Source organism: Rhinolophus hipposideros, assembly GCF_964194185.1.
Source record: "Rhinolophus hipposideros genome assembly, chromosome: 6".
NCBI classification, from domain to species: Eukaryota; Metazoa; Chordata; class Mammalia; order Chiroptera; family Rhinolophidae; genus Rhinolophus; species Rhinolophus hipposideros.
The window spans coordinates 73928034-73953092 of NC_138052.1; the positions used below are offsets into that span (position 1 = coordinate 73928034).

The 25059-nt window shown below is 35.1% G+C and overlaps 1 protein-coding gene across 2 annotated transcripts in view; it reads left to right on the forward strand.

Moving 5' to 3' along the window:
• PARD3B (par-3 family cell polarity regulator beta) overlaps positions 1-25059 on the forward strand; it is a 973558-nt gene that overhangs the window by 121127 nt on the left and 827372 nt on the right. For both annotated transcript variants that reach the window (XM_081052860.1, XM_081052859.1), the window contains exon 2: positions 15733-15834. Coding sequence is in view for 1 of the 2 variants with exons in the window: in XM_081052859.1 (XP_080908985.1) it covers positions 15733-15834 (102 nt within the window). In the remaining variant the exon portion in view is untranslated. The remainder of the gene's footprint in view (positions 1-15732; positions 15835-25059) is intronic.

The window sequence follows — 25059 nt, forward strand, 5'->3', positions numbered from 1 at the left end:
CTAAGTCATTTCTTATTTGGTTTGTCAGAAAACACTATTTCCTTGGTTGACATAAACGTCAATACTGTCTATTGGCTTTCAACTTTTGCAATCAAATTATAGCCAAAGTATGGTTATCATTACAGAAGAGAATGTAAATGTTTTCAACTTTGATCATGTAAAGGTAGAGCTGACTGACAGCAATGGAAAGTGAAAGGGCAGAAAGGAGTATGAGTTAAGAACTGTGATACCATATTTACTCTGAATGAAGAGATGCTATCTTTAAATGACAGAATTAAAAATAGAAATTTAAGTTATTCATCAAAGGTAAAAGTAATCATTAAAGCAAATAAACATATTTGAATGACAATAGTAGGAGAAGGATGGGAAAGTTGGGGGACTCTAAATACACTTAATTGTCATCAATAATATCAGAATGTCAAAAGATGATTTCTGAGGTCAATAAGTACAGACCATGAGAAATGCTTATTATTTAGAGAGAAGAATTAACATTCAAACAGACTAAAACAAATGTCTAAAAGAGTTGCCTCTGGTGAATACAGTTGAGCCACCCATCTGCACCATTTAAGTTTTAGTATCCACGTAATTCTTACACATATTCTTAAAGCAAGAGTTGGGAAACTTTTTTTGAAAAGGGTCAGGTAGTAAATATTTTAGACTTTGCAAACTACATGCTCTCTGTTGCAGCTACTCAATTCTGCTATTGTAGTGCAAAATCAGTCTTACATGATATTTAGATGAGTGACTGTGCCTGTGTTCCAGCGAACTTTATTTACAAAAATGGATGATAGCCATAGTTTGCTGATTTCTAGTTGAAAGAGTCAAATATGCTAAAAGGCCCTAAAAAAAAACCACACACACACACACAAAACAAACAAAACAAAACAAAACAAAAAAAACGGGTCTGTGGAGACCATTCTCTCATCATGCCTCCAAGAAGCAGCTACTCTAAACCCTTTAGCTGTTTTTTTTTTCTTCAGGGAGGAGGGGATTTATTTCCATAATTCTAAATAATTTATGAATCAAGGTGTAGCAGTGTGCTTTTGTTTCTAAATATGAATGTATTGCTATCTCTTGATTCATCAATTTGAGACATTATCTGTTTATATCCCATTAGGGTAGTTAAAATTATAACTTTCTTATAGCTTCTTCATTTTTTCTCCCTGCTGGTCACCTAAATATGTTGGAGTTTTTGGTTAAATCTTATTCAGTATTTTCACTACTATAACCATGCAGGTATTGTTCAGTCTTGAACCAGTAACTATGGCTGCTTCCTGTCTTGTGTAAATTTCTAGAGTTAATTTAAATAGAGTTAATCTATTTGTTTAGTTTTATTTGAATCTCATGCTTTCTCTTTTCTTCTTCTTATAATTGTATAAAATGATCCTCAGTACCATTTCCCATGAAGTTAAAACAGTTCTAAAATCTATCAATTTTGTGTTTTTCTGTGATAGCATCACTCTTAAAGCCTTCCATTGTGCTGATCTGATCTGGGACCATTGCTCCTCAAGATCCTGCTCATATTAATTGCTGTTGCAATTTTGGGGGGCATTCTCTTCTGTGTTGGGCCTTCTGTTTCCTGGGCCCCTCATTTTGGTGGTACACATTCTTCTAATTGCCTACAGGGAGTGGCTGCGGAGGAAGGTTGGTTGTAAGCCTGGTTGCTAGTTTTCTGGGGTTGGATGGGATAACAAAGTTCGAATGTGTAGCATTAATTATGCAGACCCCTATTTGCACTAAGTAGTCTATTCAGTTCTTTTCTGTGCTTCTGATGTCTTAGAGCCTGGACCCTACTAAGGGTCAGTTTCTTCAGATATTATGTCTCTTGCCTCTAGACAGGGAAAGGTAGTAGTGGGCACCTATGAGTTTCATCATTCTTTAAACATATTTTCAGACATTTTTCCCTCCACCATTTTCAGTCCCCACCTTCTTCTAATTTTCATGGATCCCGGTGTCTTCAGACTCTGTCCCAGAAGGATTGGCTTGTTTTCCATACTAAGTGTCTTCCTTCAGACACATGGGTTTGACCTTCCTCCTCCCTGAGAAGTCATTACTTCTTTTTCTCTTCATTTTCTGTCTTTTGTATTGTACTTTGGATTGCAGATATCACCTGGTTTCATGAAGATAGAATTTATGGTTCTCTTTTTAGATGGATTTGTTTGGGGATGATTTCCAGGGAAGAAAGGAAGGGATAGTCTTAACTATAATCATAGGTATGTGTTAGGTGGTAATTTTTTTCAATTAAAATATTTGTATATCTACAGCTTTTTAAAAAATAAGGATGAATTTATTGCACAAAGTAAAGAGCAGACCTACAGTCATGTCAGCTTTTGTATTAATATGTTTTTGTAAGTGAATATATATAAATATATGGAAATGTATATTACTGATACTGTAATACAAATCTCAGAAAACTTTTCTTCAACATTTTGATTATTTTTCTACAGTTTGAAATCTGTCTTTATAAGGTGAACTTTGAGTCCTTTTTGTTGTTGTTGTTGTTTGTCTGCTTTACAAGTGGCATTTCTGCTTGGGAATTTTTCTTCCATTATATTAACAGTGTACTAGTATAATAATGGTATACTGGTACATAATTTTAGACAAAAATACATAGTTTTAAGTGTCATCTACATTTTCATTTGCTCTCACAAAGCAGGTAAGGTGTGACCAAGGGAAGTCAGATACTAATTTATTAAAAGTTTATAAAAGTTCCAGCTAATTGTTTTTGAAGTTTGGCCTACATTTTCCCATGTAAATAATATTCAAATGAAAGTTTTCCTTGTCTGTAGAAGCCTACTTTTCATATGTCAACATTTTGATTAATGTCAATGAACTATGTAAGTTAATTATGAATCTTAGTTAAGGCCCTGGGTGTCGGGCATAAGGCCAGTGTATTCAGGGCTATATATACTATTTGTGGTTGAAGACCAGATCATTGTGTTTGTTTGTTCATCTACAGCAAATGGATACTTTTATAAATTACAAAATTATGTGCTTGCATTTTACAGCAGTAAAACGTGCTATATAAATTTTAATAGTTACTCTTGATTTCTAATTTATTTTGATGAAAAGCAAACAGTTAATGGACTGCATTGGTCTACAGACCACATGTTGAATACAAGTATAGAGGAAACCTGGGGAAGAGTGTTTCCTCCTGGCCAAAATTTAGACATATGAAAAACTCGGCTCACATTCTGATACTTCTCTTCCTGGACCTTTTGTTCACTTTTGTTGACTTTCTTATTTCTCAAGCCCAGGAGGTCTCTTTGCCCTCTAAACTCGCAGTAACTCTCAGTTTTGAAGAATTGCACAGGGCACTAGTAAAATGAGCACTGCTTATTGTACTTCTATTGTGAAGAGAATGTGTGCCAGATGCTGGGATTACAGTAGTATATAGGTTAGAAATGGCTCTGCCTTTGTAGAATTTAAAAGTATGGTACCAAGAAAGAAAATATATGTACACATATATGAGTACATGTGTGTCTGTGTATGTGCATTGTGTGAATATGTAATGACTTTCTCACAATCTGGTAAAGGTTGATGGCATGGTTTGCATTTTATACGAGTAGAGTTTGGATTTCAACCTAGTCTCACTGACTTCACGGCTTACACTTCTCCCACTAAATAATTGCATTTTGAGGGGGGAGAGTTGATTATTTTTTTTTTATGTGGTCCATTCATAGTCACACCTGGAAATGCCTTGCCTCAGTAGTTTGGAAAAGAATAACTAAGATGCAGATAAAATATACATCCCTTTTTCTTTCTTTCTGGAAAATATTTTCATTTAAAAAGTACTTTCCAACATATTTGATGATGATGAGAAACTACTGTGTTTCCCTGAAAATAAGTCCTAGCCAGACCATTAGCTCTAATGTGTCTTTTGGAGCAAAAATTAAGACCTGGTCTTATTTTACTATAAGACCGGTCTTATATAATTTAATATAACATAGTATAGTATGAAATAATATAAAATAATATATAATATAAGACCAGGTCTTATATTAATTTTTGCTCCAAAAGATGCATTAGAGCTGATGGTCCGGCTAGGTCTTATTTTCAGGGAAACACGGTAGTAGAATTTTAGCTAGCGTTGTAGAGTGGAGTAAAATTTTTACTTGGTGGGGGCAAGGTATTTGTGGAGCGACTGAGCAGGCAGTTACCACCATTTGGTATTTTCACGTTTGCCATGCTTATACACCCGGACTAGTGAACTGGTTCTCCCACTTCTCCCACTATAAGGGTCCTTTTCTGAGCTTTGATTTCTTTAACAAATGACTGCACATGGACTTGCCTGGGGCACAGCCATTTGTTAGGGGACCTGACTGATACTGACTGGCCTCCTCACATCTTTGCTCAAGCGGCATCGTATCAATAAGGCATGACCTGACCCCCTATTTAAAAATACAAGCCTTCTGTACTCCCATCCTCCTCACCCTACTCTGTCTTTCCCTCCCAAATAACTTACCACTTTCTAACATACCATTTCATTTAATCATTTATTATGTTTGTCAATTACTGCCTGTCTTCTCTACTCACTGAAATGTAAGTTTTATTCTTCCAAGGATCGGATTTTTCTCCCCTATTTTGTTCACGGATATTACAAGAACTCAACACATGTTTGTTGTACAGATAACTGTCCTTGGCATGCAATCCAGTATTTCTAGTTCTCTCATGCTGCCCTTGGCTTTGTTGAAAGGTCTAGGTCACAGGATTAAACCTTTTGTTTTAGTTTAAATAAAATAATTTTCTCTATTATAACATGAGGTCTTTTTTTCCTCCTCCTTTGTTTCTCCTTGTCTTTATTCATATGACCCATTTATAATGGATGCCAAAGTGGTTTTAGATGCTGGGTATAGAGAAGTGAAGAAGTTTATGTCTTATGGAACTTATGTTCTAGTTGGGGGACACTAAGTAATAAAAATTAACAAATCATTGAAAAAAGGTAGTGACAACATTTGACACTGGCAGTAGGGTGGGGAGAATCAGCTTTAGATTGACAGTCAGGAAGGTCATGTCAGAGAGGGGGGTCTTTGAGCTCAGCTTTTCCCTTTCTTTCCTGTGCTGACTGTGCCTTCTGTCGCTATACCTGTGATCCGTCTATATAGACTCTGATGGGGAAACAAAACTAACAGTAGTGGACTATAGTCTCGCAATACTATCCAAAATCAGGGACAGATCATTTCTTACCGTCTTATTCTTGCCATACTCAAAAGAAACTTTATAAACAGTGAGCGGGAATAATGTTGATGAGGTTTGTATGTTTATCTTAGCATTAACTCATGTTTATAAACAGTGCCACCAGTACCTCTTCTGATGTGAATTAAAATTCTTCTCTATGTCTTAATTTCTTCAGTGATGGAGCATACAACTTGGTGGTTGACTAAAGAGTTAGAAGTCACGGTAGTTAATCTGTAGAATGCTTTAAACCTTTTTCATTCATTCATAAACACAAAGTTACAAACACAATTGATAGTATCTGTCAAAGGCAGTCTTTGGAGTTACTGTACAAAATGCCTGCATCATAGCAAGAAAATTTGGATTTAATTGGCTACATTAAGTAAGTCTTGAGTTGCATGAATTTGCCATCTCGAATTCTAATGAAAATCCATTTTGTAGAAAAATACTTTTCAGGGTTTTATAATGAATAAATTATTTAAAAATTCTAGCTTGTGTCTCTCTTTGGCATTATGGCTGCTTCCATTCTTTGGCTGTAGGCTTTGCATTCCTTTCGACCACACAAGCGTCTAAGACAGTGGCATCGAGGTCTTGGACTGTAAAATTTCACTGAAAACAGTTAATGGAAAACAGGATTAAAAAAAAAAATCAACTACTTTCTTTAAAATTAATTTGAAATGTTGTATTTCAGTATTATTAAGTTAGTAGTGGTTTAATGTTTTAAAAGTCTTATATATTGGGAATCTTTTGAAATAGATGTATCAATTAAATACGTGTGTAATTTCTCTTAATTTTAGTATGTAACATTTGATTTTTCTGATAGAACTTTGGTTTTAAGATGATAATATATTTAACCCTGAAGATTTATATAAAGCTTTCTGCACTTAAATCACTCGTACATCTATAGGAAAAGGAAATTTTCATACTCTTGTGAAGAGTTAGAGTGTGCTGTGATGATGTAGGCAGTAGATTTGAAAATAATTAAAATTCGTCCTTCCTTTATTTAAAAGAAAAGCTCTGTCTGGATATCTGGACCTTTTTTCCTCAAATAAGTTTTTGTTAATCCCAGGATGAAAAATGAATGTTTAAAGTTCTTTATATAAAGAAAACTGAGACTATCGTGGTTACTTCACAAAGCTGGATGACAAATGACTTGGGGTGATTAACATTCTGTTTAATATTTAGTTGACATATGAACTAGAAAGTGAAATGTATGCTTTAATGCTTAAATATATTTCTTGCTGCTTGAATAGGAGAGTAAGTAATATCAAAATTTGGATTATGAGATAAAATTGAAAATTTCCCCTGGAATTTTTGGTGCCCTTATTGAGAATACTTTTGTTTAGGATTGTATATCAGAAGCCAACAACTGTCTTCCTGTGGCTTAATCTTGTATATTCTGGTTCCCTGCAGTAACGAGGAAGCTGTTCTAGATGGTCTGTGAACCAATGAATTCCTACCAGTTTTTGAATTTAGGAAATTATCAAGGCTTGAGAACACCAAATTTGGGGGTAGTGGGAGGAGGGGTGGTGGGGAAGTGTTGTTTTAGAGTGAGAAATTAGCCTATTTATAAATAATCTAAGTAATGTAAAATTCTCAGTTTTTTTTCTCTACCAGTTATTCTTTTACTTTGGAGATGGATGAAGACCTTTTTCTTAAAATTGTGTATAATGAGTGAACTTTTAGGTTACACAGCAAGACAGTAGAATAATCGATAGATTGGGGAATTTAAAATATGGTGGTTTGCTTATAGACTTTCTACATGGAGATGCACAATAATTGTGGAATCATGCTGAACTGCTGAAAACATCGTTCTAATGATATAGCAGAGATTTCTTCCTTCAAGAAGCTTCTCTAACTATAGGTTCAAAGCTCTAAGGAGCGTTAAGATTTCAAATGCTGTAGGTTTGAGAGATGGAAGAGGTCTTCAGGAACACACAATTCCCACTTCTTATCCTTATAGCATCCTTGAGATATGACATTTGAACCTTTGTTTTGACTCCTTACAGGAATGGAGAACGATTTCATCATACAACCCACTCCACTCTTTCTGAAAGATCTTTCTTATACTGAGCTTCAATCTACCTCTCTATTGAGGATATGCCTTTTCTTGAGAACAAACCAAATCTTTCTCGTGCATCGCAGCTTTTTAATTTGATGGGACTCTCGTGGTCATTTAAAACTTTTACAAATTCACCTAGTATAAAAGCTCAGCCAAAAAAAAAGAGGAGGATAAGGATTTGAATAGTGTAGCTAATTTAACGTGTATTAGCAATGTGTGTTTATCCCAGAGGAAGCAAGAAATGAGAGACTCAGCTACTACCTCTGTTGTCTCAATTCCCATGTACTTACGGTAGGTGTGTGACCGTCTCTGGCCAGAGTAGGATTCTAACTGTCTAAGATAAGCAGTTTTCACAAAACATGGTCTAACATAATGCACATACTTTATCTGGTACTTAACTGAAAAGACAATAATATGCTCCGGTCCTGGATGAAGAAAAAACAGTGTAGGATTTATTGAAAGGAGATATGTTTGTCTCCAGTATGTTGTTTCCCTGAGAGATTGCCAGGGATCATTTTAACAATAAGAAAAATTTGCCTTACCAGATAACTTTAAGAGCTCAGTGCCTCATAAAACTGTGGTTCCACTATGTTTGAAATAGAAAAAAAAAAAAATTCCGTTTGTAGTCTCCAATTTGAACAAACCTAAATGACATCTTTTGATGAGGGAGCTGACCTATTCCTGACTCCCATATGGGTGCTCTCCAGTTTAATAATCATCTCTCACATTTTGAAAAAAACATTCTAAGTGTGATGTGACCACTTGAGCATAGAATAAGATTATTACTTGTTCTGTTCTCGATCCAGTGCTTATATTATCATGGCCTGGAATGGTGGTAACACATGGTGGTCACACTGTTGACTCATTTAAGCCTGTGGCCCACTGAGCCTCTGCTATGGGTCTTAGGGCATTTAGAGTAACTGGTGGTCAGTGAGCTACATCTTCTGTTGGTAGAATAATCTGGCTTCTCTGCCTTTTGAGACTTCTACATTCCTTTTCTTTGATTTGCGTTAAGATTTGTTCTTATATTTCTAAGGAAAATTGTTCTAAATAGCTTTTTAGTGGTCTTTATTTATCTGTAGACATGTCATGTGTGAAGGGTACCATTATGCATTTCAGTGTGAAAAACGAAATCACCATTTTGTGAAGCAAAAAAGTTCTTTTTATTTTTATGTAAACACTTTCTAAGTATAACACACATACAGAAAAGTGCACAAATAAGTGTAGCCAGCACACACATCAAGAAATAGAACCTTACTCCAGAAGCCTTTGTGCCCCTTTTTACTCAAACGGTCCTTGCCCTCTCAAGAGGTAACCAGTATCCTGACTTCTGACCTTGTGAATTAATTCTGCCTGCTTTTGAGTTTATTTGCAGGGGATTACATGCGATATGTACGTTTTTTTCTGTATTTGGCTCTTTGGGATCACTGTTATGCTATGAGATTCACCCATATTATTGCATAAAGTTGTAGTTTGTTCATTCTTGTTGATGTTTAGTATTCCATTGCAGTGATATGTTATTTATCTGTTCTACTGGTGATGAATATTTATTTCCAGATTTTTAGGTATTAGTAATAATATTGCTATGAATATTCTAGCATATGTCTTTTGGTAATTCTATATATTCGTTTCTGTTGGATATATACTTGAGAGTGGAATTGCTGAGCTTTATGGGATTTTTCTGTTCAGCTCTATGCGATGTTTATGTTCAGATACTGCCAGCTTTCCAAAATTATTGTCCAAATTTACACTCCCACTAACAGTGTCTGAGAATTCTAGTCGCTTCACATCCTTACATCCTAATATTTTGTAAGTTTAACATAAAAGTTTCACATATGTTGTTAGACTTATTCCAAAGCATTTGATTTTTTGATACTGTTATGTTATTTTTTTTTAAATTTCATTTTTCTCTATTACTGATTTGCCTTGTTTGCTAAGATACATTTTACTGTGAATTAGTTGTGAATATTCTCAAGTGCTTGTGTTGCAGCTGTCGTGGTGATCATCTAATATTTATCCTTCACTCCCCCACCCCCCTTAGGTGGTGAATAGCCTTGCTTACCTTTGAATTGGAAACCACTCTTGCATTACTGAAATAAATTCCTGTTGGTCATAATGTATTATCTTTTATATATATCACTGAATTGGATTTACAAATGTTTTAAGCTTTTTACAAATGTGTCCAGATGCAAATTTTTATAATTTTCTTTTCCTGTAATATCTTTGTAAGGTGTTACCAACATGATGCTGTCCTCACAAAAAAAGAGTTGGCAAATTTTTCTCTTTCTTTTTTTGTTTCTAGAAGTATTTGTATAAGATCGACACTATTTCTTCTTTAAACATTAGGAAGATTTTAACTGAAATAATCTGAGCCTGGTGTTTCCTTTATGGACAAGTTTCTAAATAATAGATTGTTTTTTACATTGTTGTTTTTGTACTATTTATGTTTTCTATTTTTATTGTTCATTTTGGTAAGTTGTATTTTTCAAAGAATTTGTTTATTTTATATAAACTATCAAATTCGTAGCTCTAAAGTTTTTACAATACCTTCTTTTTAATATCTATAAGATCTATGATGTTATTGTTTGCTGTTTTCCTTCTTGATACTGAAAATTAATTTTTTTCTTGATCAGGCCTTCTAGGCATTTATCAACTTTATCAAGTCTTTTATAGAACGAACTTTGATTTATGTTTGTTTTATATTTGTTTATTTCATTGACTTGTGCACTTTATTTCCTTTCTTCTGTCTGCATTTGACTAGCTGTTCTATTTCTAGTAGCTTCTTGATTTTAGCTCTCTTTTTCGCTAATATATGCATTAAACACCATAAATGTCCCATTAATCACTGTGTTAACTGCATCCCACAATTTTTATGTTTTAATTAATTTTCACTTCAGAGCTGTTTTCTAAGTTCCATTATTTTTAATCTATGGATTATTCAGAACTATATATCCTAATTTCCAAACAGCCGGGCATTTTCTGGATATCATTTTTGTAACTGATTCCCCTGTGACCAGAGAACATATTCTGAATGATTCTAGACTTTTGAAATTTGGTATATATTCCATGTGCACATGTAAAGAATGTATTTTCTAATCTTTTTGAGTGTGGTGTTTTGTTTATATGTATGTAATATAAATAATTTAAGTCACTTCGTTAATTGTGTTCAGACGATTTATATCTCACTGACTTTTTTTGTTTTCTGTTTTTCTATCAAAAGTCTCGTACTGTGATTATGAATTTTTAAAATCTATTTTGGCAGTATATATTGAAGTGATATTATTGGGCACATGCAGTTTTATAATTGTTAATTTTTTTTTCTGTTGGATCCTTTTATCACATGGAATGACCCCTTTACCTTGAGTGATATTTCTTGAAGTTTCCTTTATCTGATGTTCGTATGGCTATGTCAAGTTTCTTTTAGTAGAATCATAGATTTTTTTAAAAGCTGGAAGTAAATATACAGATGCACTGATTCACCTTCATTTTATACATAAATTGAGATTTATAATTTTGTTGTTGAATTTGCCAGGTATTACTTTCAACCTAGCCTAAACACCCCTGGTCCCATTTTAGCTCTCCTGAATTCTTTGGAAACATACATGATTTAAAGTGACACCAGCTCATGTTTCTCTCTAGTCTTTTCTCAAGTTTGCACTTGGTTGATTTATTTCAGGAAGGTGGAGACATATTCTAAAGTCAGTTAGGACCATCTCATACTGAGCTCTATATTCATTAGTAGCTTTTCTGGCTTACCTCTTTCCTTTCAGGTGTCAGTGCTGCTCTGCTAGGCTTTGCTTAGGCATCATTTTCTGGAACTCTCGTGTTTGCATACACTGTCGACTTGGTTATTCAGAGACTTGTGCACTCGTCTTGCCTCGTTCTTCAGACCTGTTCTAATCACTGTGTCTTTCCTGGGTGCCTTCTGGAGCATCTGATTCTCTTCTGGTCTTGCATAGAGGGTAGAATAACCCCAGAGGATTATGATAGAAGTAGTTAAAATGCACATGCATATGAAACTTTATAATTCTCCATCCAACTTCTAATGCCACAAGCTCCCTCACTAGCCTTAGCAGGAAGATCTTTTTTCATTGATTCCCAAATCTTTAATTCATGCTTATGAGGAAACTTCTCTCACTTGTGCAACACTAGACACATTTACGTGAAGACTTTGTATCCTTCCATTATTGTTGTCTTGTGTCCTCTACACTTCGACCTCTATGGGATACATTGTGCAGAGGCCACAAAGCCTTCAGCTTTACTAGTTATGAAGCAACTGAGGCCAGAGTAATGACGACTTGCTAGTATACTTAAGGATCTGATTCCCTGCCTTGTTCTTAGATAATTGTCCTTTTAAATTCTTTAAACTTAAAAAAAAATTCTGTTAAAATATGCACCTTGGCTCTGCTGTTTATTAAGCGTCTGACTTTGGGTAAGTTAATTCACATGCCTTGCTTTCCTCATCTGTAAAATGTATTGATAACCACTTCGTGAGTCTGACGATAAATGAATTAATCACATAAAACATAACAGTACCTATAGTCCCTGGTCTATAGAAAGTACTAAAACAAACTATCTGCTGTTATGATTATGATGATGAAGATGATGATGAAAATGGTGAAATCTCATTTAATAGACACATTCCACCAAATTCATGAAGTTAAATTCTACAAGGAAAAATTCAAATTTTCCATTAACTTCCATTTTACAGTTCTTAAATAAGAATCTTACCAGTGGGTAAGATTCTTGGGAAAACATTAAGCCACAAAAAACCAGGTGCATTGTAATTGCCACCATTAATAAACACAGTATTTCTCCAGCCATTGGCTTTTTCTTAGCAGCGCTCTCCTCCCTTTGGAACCTTGTCACTATTGCAGGGTATTTTTTTCTCTTGGATCAGAGCCATTTTGGTTAGAAACCTCCAAGTTTTTTTTTGTTTTTTTTTACTATTGACATCATCCTAGTGCTTGGTAGTCATGGCATTATAGTATCTGGCTTGCCAATCCGCTTACTCTTCTGGGTGTTGCAGATGGAAAATTATTGTTCTTCCAAACTTTGGCTAATATACATTTTCTAAGGTAAGGGGACAATTTCATATCATCTACCTACAGTGAAGATTATTTGTTGCTATTGATAGTAGTACCTGTTTGGAGCGATTTTTACATTGATCATAGAAGTATCCTGTAATTGTCTTCTTCCTGTAATGTATATGTTTTTATTTCCTTTCCTAATTTATCCTTGTAGACTATTTTTAGTTTTGAAATTCTATTAGGGTTTTAGTTAACTGTGCATTATTTCAAATGCAGAGAAGATACTATCAAAAGTGTAGGAAACACAATGTATATGTTATTTTTCAATACTTTAATGATCCTAGCAGTGTAGTAATAAGATTTATTGCGTAGCACATATACTAGAGACATTTTCAAAATAGCACATATACTAGAGACATTTTCAAAATAATTTAAAAGTTACATGTACTAGAGATATTTGTGCAATACAAAGGTAGATTAAATGTCACGATCATGAATATTGCAGTAAATTTTTCCAAGTGATTGTGTGAACCATGACACATATGTGAACATCTTTTCATGTTTGATCAGTTTTATTCCTGATGGTAATAAAAGCAAGCAAATGAAATGCAAAGTGTTGACTGCAAGGTAATGGTTGAAATTTTTACATGCATAAAGGAGTCAGGGTGAATTTATAGTCTTATGATGGCTGTGGGCTGCTAATATTGTATGTATATTCTTCAAGTGATCTATAGAACCATGGCCAAATGCCTTGGGGACAAACTCACAGTTGGAATGTGCTGTGTTTGTTGATTTACCTTTCTTGGGTATGTAACTTGGATAGGAGACTGCTTGCATATAGCTTGTTTGCTTTTGTTCAGGATCAGATGTGTGCTCATCATTAGCCTGCTCTTCCATTCTGTGGAGAGTATAAAATGCAGTGTCAGTGTAGAATGGGAAGAGTTAAAATTGCGAATAGTCTTTATATTCTGGTACCATGTATTTCACTTAAAAAATTTTTTTGGCTCAATATATGATTCCAAAATGTAATAAATTACTTTTTTTTAACTTGATTTAGTTCGGTAAAACTTTTAAGTTCTGTACCTTTTGAATCAAAGTTAAAGATTAACGTCTTAGTTTTTCAACCCTTGTGCCGTATTTTCCAAAACATCTTCGATCCCACAAGTGTGTGTAAGGGAGGAATGTTATGTGACTTAACTACCCAATCTTGCTGCCACTTGTCTGCTGCTCTCTTTGCTACTGATCAGATCCTATCCCTTGCTATTTCCCGAGTTTCACCATCAGTCTTTGGTTTTCTTCTCTCTGTTCCTACGTCTAGGAAGGAAGAGAGGTATACTTTAACTTGTACTGCAGTTGCTGGGGGTAATTGTTTACCTCAATCTGAGTTGATAAAATCTGCTTTTGCAAAAGGAACACACGAAGAAAGCAGACAACTTAATACATGTCTGCTTTTAAGTGTTTGAATATAAAAACAAACTCTTTAGAATACATCAGTTTTTATAAACATGTTTAAAATCGACAGATTTTATCTACAGTTCTATAAGATATCAAAAACCAACTCAGTGGAAGTTAATAGAAATTCATTAAATTGAACTCCTTTTTTAAGAAGGCTAGTTTTACAAGGCAAATAATACTCTATAGATTCCAGTCAGAAGTCCTGAATAGTTTCGGAGAAAGATGTTGCTTGTGGCATGGCTATAGAAAAAGATTCAATTCCCAAAGATTACTAGGGGATTTCTTTCTTTCTCTCTTTATTGTATAGTCTAGTGGCCATTACATAGTGTTTTGTCTACCTCAGTATTATCTAGTTTGTTGTACCTAGCTTATCTTTCATAGCACAGATGCCTCGAGTTGGCAGAGACCTCTGATTAAAGACTCTGATTGATGGGTGTCTCAGACTTTTCTTACCTGGTTGTATTAGGTTGGTGCAAAAGTAATTGTAGGTTTTGCAATTTTTTAACCTTTTAAACTGCAATTACTTTTGCACCAACCTAATATAATCACTGTTTTTGTCTTTGTAATCTCCATCTGGGCAGTAAAATCAGGCAAAGTTCCCTAGTAAATCATTAGTGTTTCTACCCGTAACACTAGCACTAGCAGCCAAAGGAATTCCTTTCGTTTTGCTTGGAATAGCTCTTTAGATACTCTACAGAAAACTCAATTTTGAAATGTTGAGAGCCTAGTTAAGGAGAATTCCTTTGAATTTTTTAAGCCTATTACTTTATTAAGTCAAATTACTGAAAAGCTATGTACTTGGTCCACATTTCAGTAGTTCTTTGAACAGATACTTCAAAAGAATTTCTGTTTAATGGTATGAAACCTTTAAAGAAGAGGGTGTATGACACTGTTTCTATTAGTTTTTGTAAAATTGCACTTGCGTTCTGTGAATTATGTTCTTAATACTTTATAAAGATTCATGTGGCAAAGTCTTAGGAGAATTTCCATCTCTTCTCACAAATTGGTATCTGTTCTTTTATTGGAAACTGATTTAGAGCTCAAAAATTTCGCAGTTTGAGAGGCTTTCTAAGAATCACAGAACCAAATTGATTATAGCTTGAGCATTCTGGGTAAAAACCTTACTAATGTTCTTCTTCATTCATTGGTTCATGTTCTTGTTTCATTATTATAATGTTTCATTCTCATATCTTGAAATAGGCAGTACATACATAACTGAATGAGCTATATCATGTAATTCTAAGCTGTAGTATTAGTGTATCTAGCCATATATCAAATGGGGACATTAATTTTTTTCCCTTAAGCTTTATACTCCTAAGCAGTGTTTAAAAAACAATACTGAGAAATCTCCTAAATCAGTATCCCAATTGAGTGAACCCCGTCTTCAATTCTGAACAGAGCCCAAGTTGCTGTCCTGTTACAGCAAATGGAAAGCAATGCTGCAGCTTGCTCCAGAGATCACTGCAAATCTTAGAATTGAGGGCATACACATAGCATGGCGATTTAAACAGGTGAAGTGGTTGAGAATCACCTCATTTCATTCACATATTTCCAAGTGATAGCTGTTGCCAACACAGATTTCTTTCTGCCTCTTGATTTTTTTTCCTTACAGATTTGGGATCGATGAACTTGCAATCCCAAGTTTCAGAAACTACCCTCAATAAGATCTTTCTTTTCCAAAGTATTCTTGTAATTACCTAAATTGTAGGTTATAAAAAATTCCTTGATTATGCTTTTCAAATAGCTGAGCAGTTTATTTTTGCATCGCAATTTATCTTCCAGGAAAATTGATGAAATATGTGTACTTTGATTTACTGATTTATGTTAAACAGAATAAAAATGCCAAATATTTATCCAAATAAATAGATAACATTTGTTTTTGGTGTTTAAAAATTGTATTATTACTAGAGCATATTTTTCAGTGTGCCAATTATTTTCTTTTAAAATTAAAGTGTATGTTACCTGTTTGAAAAGTTTGATTCATGAAACTTGTTGGTGGTCCTGTTACAGGATCCAGGCTACTGGGTGAAGATTCATCACTTAGAATACACAGATGGAGGGATCCTGGATCCAGATGACGTCTTGGCAGATGTTGTTGAAGACAAAGACAAGGTAGGTGACTCCAAAATTTGTCCTCTCTGTTTTCCTCTGTAGAGCTGTGTGTTTTCCAGAGATTGAGATCCTAAACAAACTCAGGTGTCAGGTGTTATTAGAAGGTACCATCTGTTCAGGTTTCACCTGGACAGCCCATAAATCAAAGTTCTCCATCAGATGTTTGGAAAAACTTTGTCAAGGTTTGGGAATCTATTCATGGTGGCCTAATTAGCAAACACTTCATTCCCAAGAGTTCCTGATGCGTCTCAGTAAATTAGTGTTAGGCTCCGAGGCTGCTGGAATTCTCATTGCCATTGTCTCTGGAGTTTATTCTTGGTCCTTGTTAAATAGGCGACTCCATGCCTGAGATTTGAACATGTTTCAAAGGAGAAAATACAATGGAGAGGAAAGTCTTAGGAACTGTGGTGAAGATTTTCCTACAGTAGCTGGCGAGCAACTATCTTTCATGATAATTTTTGTTTTCATTGCTAAAATAAACACGGAATTGAATATTCCAAACATTGCTGCCAATTTGGGAATAATTCCATTGCACGTATCTTGCTTTCACGGGATTTTTCTTCTGATGCCGAACTGAAAAAGGTGTAAGTCAAACTGTTCAGTTGCAGTATGCTGGATAATTGCTGTTGAGACACATAGTTTATTACTACTTTTGTGTTAGGCTCCTCTTATCAATCATTAATGCGTCCTTCACAATTGAACTACAGCTCTCTCGGAGAGATCCCTGCTTCAAAGTTTCTTCTAGTGTGTATCCTTAGTGTTCTGTGCACTAGTCTAATTTATATCTAGGAACATATTTCTCAGTATTGTTTTGTTTGTAGTCGCAGGTAGGGTGTGTGTGTGTATGTGTGGTGTACACCAACTGGACAGGAATCCAAGCAAGTGATTTATTGAACTCGGGTAAACTTTACATTTTTCCTTTTCCATAAGATCTTTTTGGACTGTTCAAATTTACATTAGTCTTTGTAGACAGTCTACCCACTTATTTTCTCTCTTTTCTGTTAGGACTCAATCTTGGTTTGTCATGCATTATAATTTGCTTTTTCATCAGGGACTTATCTCTCTAAATAGATTGTAAGCTCCTACAGGACATGGATTCGGAGATTTTTTATTTCTTTTGTGTTCCTCATATTAATAATATCTGGTACAACATCTTACCCAAACTAGATTGTCAAAGAACACTTATTGAATTAATGAGTGAAAAAGAAAGCTTCCCTCTCTGCAGTGAATTCCTGCTGTACGTGATTTTGATGCATTGCGATTTTGTTTGGTCTCACTTTTATAACTTTAAAGGAGAACTTCCACTTCAGTATTTCCCTGTTTTACTTTCTGCTGCTTCTCTAGTCATCTTCTTCCTTTGAAATAGTCAAGGCATTTGGGTTGTTAATGAAGAAGGTCTTCCTGTCTCAATTTCACCGACATCCAGTGTATTAAAATGAAAAGCAGAAAAGTGGCAGGTTTAAGAAGGGCCAGAAGAAAATGTCTCACCCCAGCCTCATCTAAGACCTCATTACAGGAAGGACGATTCCATGAACAGTGCCCAGGGAAATAATTTGTCGTATAGAACTTTTTAGAGAATTCTTTTTAACTATCTTGGCAGTGAGCTTTTTAACTATAATCCATTTACTAGACACATGAACAGCATTCTTAGATATAATCTCCGTTTTAATGGGACTTCACCACCACTACAAAATAAGGTGGAAAAGTGAGATATTCAGTTAAAATCCTAGCAAAGGATTAGTGCTGTTTGGGTTCAGATTTACCCATTCCCGTGATGTAACTTTAATTCTTCTATGTTGAAGCTTAACAGGTATTGTTCCGCAGAGTTGATGCGAATTATAGTTTTGATATGGCCAGAAAAAAATTGTACTCCCATTTTGTTCTTTTAAAAAACAATGTAAGAGACAAAGAGTGTATCACTTAGGGTTTTCTAACACTCTTTCTGTGGTTTTAAGATTTCTTCATAGTCCATAGGACTAGTATGAAAAGAAGGTTCTGCCAGACTGCATTTTACCTTACTTTATGTCAGATTAGATTAAGATGTAATTATAAATGATGCTTCTGGATGTTTAGTGACACATGAAATTCACCCAAGATCCTTTGAGGCAGTATGAAGCTTAGATAAAATTACAACTCGCCTATTTTGAAATTGGCTATCTAATACTTTCTTACGTTTAGAATATAAATAGAAAGCAAGCCCGAGTGGCATGGATGGATGTAAGTAATCCTTGTGCCAAAGTCTAAAGTCCTCAACTCCTAGGAGGGACTCTCACAATAGGTGAGAAACAACAACTAGGGATCTTTGACAGTTTAGCTGGAAAGGATGAGGCAGGAAAAACAGACACTTAGAACCAGAAAGCAGTATAGACTGAGGCCATTTATTTAGTATATGGAAAAGCCACTTCTATAAAGACTGAAACTAGAGGTTAGATTGTTTTGTACTTAAAATCAGACAAGGGACTAACATAGTGTAGTCAGTTTTCTAAAGAAATGACTTTTTAAACTTCTGGTTCCACCAGTAGTTTGCGTTTTGTTTCACCTCTGTTATTCCTTTGGCCAACACAGTACATGATGCCATACACGGCGTCCCTTTTTTTTTTTTTTTTTTTTTTTAAACTTGCTTTGCCTTAGAGCCCCTTTACAAGGTGAACCAAGTTTTTACCATGATGCACTATTTCTGTCCTATAGTTTGTCAACATGTGATTGGAGCAGCTTTGGAATTTTGCATCTTATAAATAATATTTGTGTAAGATTTGTGCTGAAACTTAGTAATTATCCAGTGTGACAGTCGTTCTAAAAATTCTTCAATCTTATGTATCAGTCTGATGATTCAAGTTCTTTAGGATAATTATTTAAGAATTTACATCTTTACACTAATGTCTCTTCCTTGACTGCCCAAGGCTACTGACTTTAGTTCACCTAATAACAACTACTTAATATTTTATTGAGCACTAATAGCGACCCAGAATGTCTTTGGCACTTACATATTTTATTTTAGAGCAACCCTGCAGGCAAGAGCTATTTAATATCCCTATTTTTAATTTCTGAGAACAGCCACAGAAATTGCGACTTGCCGAAGACCACACAAATAGTAAGTGGTAGAATCAGACTCTAGAACGTAGAACTTAAATTTCCGCACTCTGTTTTGCTGTTTTACAATGTGCCAAGTGGTGTGTTGGGTGTTTGTATCTAAAATTTCTAATTATGAAAATTCATCAATCATAAATAAGCATAAATTTGTTTATTGCCATCATTGTTAAAAGATAATAGGACTATGGCGTATAACAAAATCAATTCAGAATTACTATGTCATGCATATCTAGTTAATTTCAACTCTTTGCTTGCTGGCTGCATGTAATTTGTTGTAAAGGCCTGCCAGTTTTACCTGTTTCTTTCTCTCACATCCCCTTTTCCAGGTCCCCGATTACTCAGTTCAGGTACAGTGTAATTCCGAGGTGGACTTTGTAGACTACACTTGTTTAACCACTGTGTATAGTTTCATAGGTAACTACATTCTCTATTACACTAACTACTTTTCAGGTGGATTGCAGAATGTGCACAAGTTTTACGTTGTGCTTGCTGTCTGCGGTAGGCACAGTACTGGCCCCCAAAGATACCTACATCCCAGTGCCCAGAAATTGTAATGATGTAGGTTACATGGCAAAAGCGTCTCAGCAAATAGGATTAAAGACCTTAAAATGCGAGATTGGTCAGGATGATTTGGTGGGCCCAGTGTAATCACAAGCGTCCTTACCAATGAGAGGAAGGCAGCAGAGTCAGTATTAGAAAGAGATGAGGTGAGAAGAGTTGACTGTCCAATGTTGACTTTGAAAATGGAGCCAAAGAATGCAATCACCTTCTAGAAACTGGAAAAGGCAAGGGGATGGAGTCTCCTGTTGAGCCACCAGAAGGAACACAGCCTTGCTGATACCTTGATTTTAGCCCTTTTAGACTTCTCACCTCCAGGATGGTAAGATAGTTTCGTGTTGCTTGAAGCCCCTATATTTGCGGTAATTTGTTATAATATCAATAGGACAGTCATACACTCTCTTATTCAATTTTAAACTTTTATAGTGACGATGATCTTCTCCAGTTTCATACTAACTGGGCTTTTAAGGTCTTGTAGGACAAGGAAAATACCTTATACTTCAGGTTAGTTGATTGCTCGGTGCATTCCTTCCAAAGTCCATCACACATTGACTTAATTCTTTGGGGGAGCCTTTACTCTTTGGGACTTGCATGTGATGCAGTCGTATTGTGTAGAAATTATTTCAGTGCGACGCCCAAGAGCTACGTCATAGTCACGTACCAGTTTCTCATTGCGGTTTCTTTATATAATAAAAGCCCTAAGAAGTCTAAAGATTCAAGCTTAGGAAGCCACTGCGGAGCTTATTGTTCACTAATTGCTATTTTTGAATTTGAGAACCTCTAGGTAGTGAACATTTTAAATGATTGTTTTCTTGTTAATTATCATTATTATATCTTGATTTGCTTGTAGAGGACAACTGCAGTATAATACTGAAATACGGCAATGTGTAACTTCTATTATGTAAGTTGGATTATTGCCATGGTTTTACTAAATATAAAAAAGTGAAACTACATTATGTGATAAAGTACAATGGGATAATGTCTCTATCTTTGACAAAACTTTTACTGTGATTGGAGTGCAGTTTGGGGAGAGGTCAAAATCTGGGCTACAGTGAGGGTGGGTCGGCTCCCTGGATCACAGGTGATATTTGGTGCTCGGATATTAAAGTTTCAGTTCAGCTTTATTCCTTCTTAATTATATGTCCTTGGGCCAGTTTTCTTTATTTCTCTATTAGCATTGACTTCCCCGTTTGTAAAATGGATATAATGTTATTTTTTTATCTTAATAGGGTTAGTGTAGGAAAACTATTAAGTTTTAAGTACAGTATGGTATATAGTAAGTACTCAAATGTTAGCTGTTAATATTATTATGGTAGTGTCATTAGTGTGTTTTTTACCTGTGTGTCTCGATTTAGCCATTAAATGTTTTACATTTACATATTAAAACATCAAATAAACTATTTTGCAGTATATTCTGTTTTTAAAAACCCTTATTAAATTTGTTTAAAAGTTATTAAATCATTTAATTCGTTTTACAGGAAGATTTTTTATTTCTAAAAAAATCTATGATAAAACATTTGGATTTATATATGATTGAGAAATCAAAATGCCAGTGTGACTAACTTTAACATTAAAATAAGAATCCTGTTATCAGAATATAGCGTTTGGTAATATAAGAAGCATTCAGGGATCGAATGCAGTTTTGAAATGAAGACTGGTTTGCACACTGACTGAACTGGTGACCTAAAACCAGCCTCTGTCCTTAAGCCAAGTTGCTTTCTGAGCACCCTCTGTTGCCCTCTAGTGGAGTTCATAGCTACCTAGGAACCAGTTTACAGGAGATGATACTCCCTGAATGTATTGGTTCTACTTCATTCCAAGTTAATTTTTATCGTATTTTCCAGTACTACCCACAGACTCAGTTGTGGATAGTAAAACCAGAACTTATATTTCAACCAGTAGTTGTCATTTCTTCCTGGCCACCAACCATACCAAAATTTTTTACGCTTCTGTGAGTTTTCTTAGAAGGGCTAATGCAAAATCTTTGCATTTATAAAATTCTTTGTTTGGATTAGGCTTCTTCCAGTCTTCCTATTCACTAGTTGAAAGGTCAATGGCTGGTTGGGATGAAGGATGTAACTTTTCAGTGTGTAGTTAAACAACTTATGAGCTATATTGTGTTTTTCTGGGGATAGAGGATGCTAAATTAAGTTAGACTCCTTAAAAAAAAAGTTCTGAATTAATTACTTCATTTTCCCCCTCCCCTAATTACTTCATTTTTGAGTCTTTATTTTGTCAGTATGACTCGCATTTTGAGGGGAAACACCTATTTTAAACCCTTGATTTTTTTTTTAACAAATCAGAATCTGGTGTTTTGGTTTTTTTCTGCAAAAAATTTTCTTTGGTTCATGGGTATTCAAGTTTTGAAACCACATTTGAGAAGAAGATTGCAGAATATTTCAAAAATAAATGCAGAAACCACTAAAGAACAAAGGATAACCTTGGCCAAGAAATTCCATATCAAACTTTTAAAGAATAATCTCTGCTTATAGAATTACAAAATTATAGAATCAGAACCAGAAGAGATCTCAACGATCATGTGGCCTAACCCCATCATCTTGCAAAAAAACAAGTCTGAACCAGGAAGAGCTTAGAGGGCTCCATATTTCCAGCTGATGTCTTTCCTGAGTCCATTTCTGCATCTCCTCTCTAGAATCCTGATAACATCTGCTGTAGATCAAAACTACCCAATTTCTTTCCTCCAAGTTGGCTTCTTCCATGCGACTTCCGTATTTTTGTGATAGGAACATCTCCTAGCTTTCCAGCTTTGAATATGCAGTTGTATGTATATATGTATGTATTTATTTTAAAAAAGCTTTATTGAGATATAATTAACATATTATACAATTCACCCATTTAAAGTGTACAGTTCTTTGTGAACTTGAGGACATTAAGCTAAGTGATAACTCTGAGAAAAACAAATATTGTATGATCTCACTTATATGTGGAATCTAAAAAACAAAACACTGAGAGCTCATGGATATGGAGAACTGATTGTGGTGGTTGCCAGAGGCAGGGGGTAGGGAAAATGGGTGAAGGGAGTAGAAAGGCACGAACTTTCAGTTATAAAGTAAGTCATGGGGATGTAATGTCCAGCATGGTGACTATAGTTAATAATACTGTATTGCATATTTGAAAGTTGCTTGTTTAAAAAATGTAGTTATTTAATAAATCTAATTCATTCTTTACCCTATCTCCCATGTCTGTTTAGCTCTTTGTATTTCCATAGCTACCAAAGTGAAATCTATAAAATCTCAGGCAGGGTTACTTATCTGATAAGGAATTAGTGGTCTTGCTTTTAGCTTCTTCTTCTTTTTTTTTTTTTATTAAATTTATTGGGGTGACAATTGTTAGTAAATTTACATAGCTTCTTCTTAACGCCTTAACTGTTCCACGCACGCGTGCAAGCTGAGAGGCTAAGAGCTGGGATTCTGGATGGCAAAGGCAGTTCATTTCTTGGCTTTGCTGTTGGGTGTGGCTTTGGGCAAGTTGCTTAACTCTTTGTACTTAGTTTCCTTATGGGCAATTGGAGCAGCAAATAGTACCAGTTTTACCAGTTCATATAGGTAAAGTGTTGAGGAGAGTACCTGTCCTGTAGTAAGTAAGCAGTACGTGTTAGGTTTCATTACAATGAACATGACTACTGTTGTTAATGTAGATTACACTATCCCTAAAGTACTGCTTAGGTACTACCGTTCCTTCCAGTGTAGACTGAATCAAGTCCAAACCTAATGTCCATACATTATATTCCAAGGTCTCAATGCCCCCAAACGATTTTTCTCAGACTTGACCTTCTCTAACCACAGTAGTAATGAAACTGCTCTACTGACTTGCTCTTATGTGCCACATGCTTTGTTGCTCCATAGCGTTCTCAGTGTTTCACTTGCCTAGTGGTTCTTGCCCTACTCCCTGCCTATCCAGGGTTCGTTCTGTATATTATAGAACGTAAGCTCCATGAGGACAGGGTCTTTGTTTGCTTCACTGCTGCATTCCCAGTTTCTGCAGCAGTGCCTGGCACTACACAGCTGTTCATATAGTTCTAGCATGGAGGAGAATGGATATAATTGTGTATGTTTTCAGGTTTTGAGTAAGCCAGTTAGCCCCCCTAAACTCCAGATTTTTCCCTTGATAAGAGTTATAAATGATACCTTTCTCTCAGTGTCATTGAGAAAGTTGAGAAGTTGTATGTGAAAACACAGTGGAAATTGTAAATAAAGTACTATATACGTAAAATGTATTTATTACTGCTGCTCAATTCTTATCGATCTTTCAAGATCCAGGTCAAATTGTATTTTTTTTCTGGTCAATGTTTGCCAACCATCCCAATCCTAAGTGGATTCTCTGTGCTCTGTAATTTTATAGAAATCATTAAGTATTCTTAAAAAAATTACTATGGCCTACTAATATTTATCAATTGCCATATTTGAAATTCTTAAGAATCTTGTTATGGTTTAACTTAAGTCTTAATTTTGTATCCCTAAATGTCTTATATGCTCCTTTACGTCTGGGATGGTCTTTTAAAATAGTTTTTAACACCTGGACCTCTTACTTATGGTTTAGTGTTTAATAAACATGTTTGATTTTAGTCAGTGATAGAGTTGAAACTACAATTGAAGATTTTCAGTAGTTCTTTTTTTCTTTCACCAATCTGTGTTGTCTCTTTTAAATATTTCATTAGAAGGCAGTTTGTGGGCACATTTCAATCCCAGAGGAGCACTTTGGAATCAATGCCTTTGTGACCTTACTGTGGCACAGACAAATGTGTTGGGAGACAGTAACTTACACCAAAGTAATCCAGATGATGGCCATGTCAGATATGTTCTCCCTGGTGCCTTTTGCAATTTAGTAGGTTAACAACAAGTGTGTGTGTGTGTGTGTGTGTGTTTGTGTATTTGAGGGGGAGGGAGGGAGGGAGGGAGGGAGGGAGAGAGGGAGGGAGAGAGAGAGAGAGAGAGAGAGAGAGAGAGAGAGAGAGAGAATCTGCACAGAGGTATGTGCGTGTGGCGTATACTCATATGTATACCTGTTGTGAACATCTGTGAGGCAAAGTTTTTAGCCAGAGGTTGGAAAGAAAACACCACGTTTGATGGTGCTGTTAATTTAGCTAGGCTTTTGAGTACAGTGAAGATTAAAATATAAGGAAATGTTTAATATATGTGTAAAACTTCAAGTTGGGTTGGAGGGGAAAAGACAATAAAACCTGAGACTGAAATACTGCTTTACTTAGAGCTAAAAATGTAATTCTTAAAAAAAAAGAAAAAAAAATCAATGAACATTGTTACCATTACAACATGCCTATAGCATTATGCTATGTTATTGGACCAAATTCTACCAGTGTTCTCTCCCACATTAATGTCTTTCTAAGCTATTTGTACAGGCATATCTATGCTCAAGAGGTACAAGACCATTATTTTTTTAATATGTCTATTTTTTACTTATATAACTTGGAAATGGCAGTTTCAAATAACTGAAATTACACCAAATGGAAAGTTATATGTTATAAAGCATCCCTTTAGTAAAAGGCACACATCTCTGGTGCTAATTGGGCTTTGCATCATTAATACCTAGGTGTATATT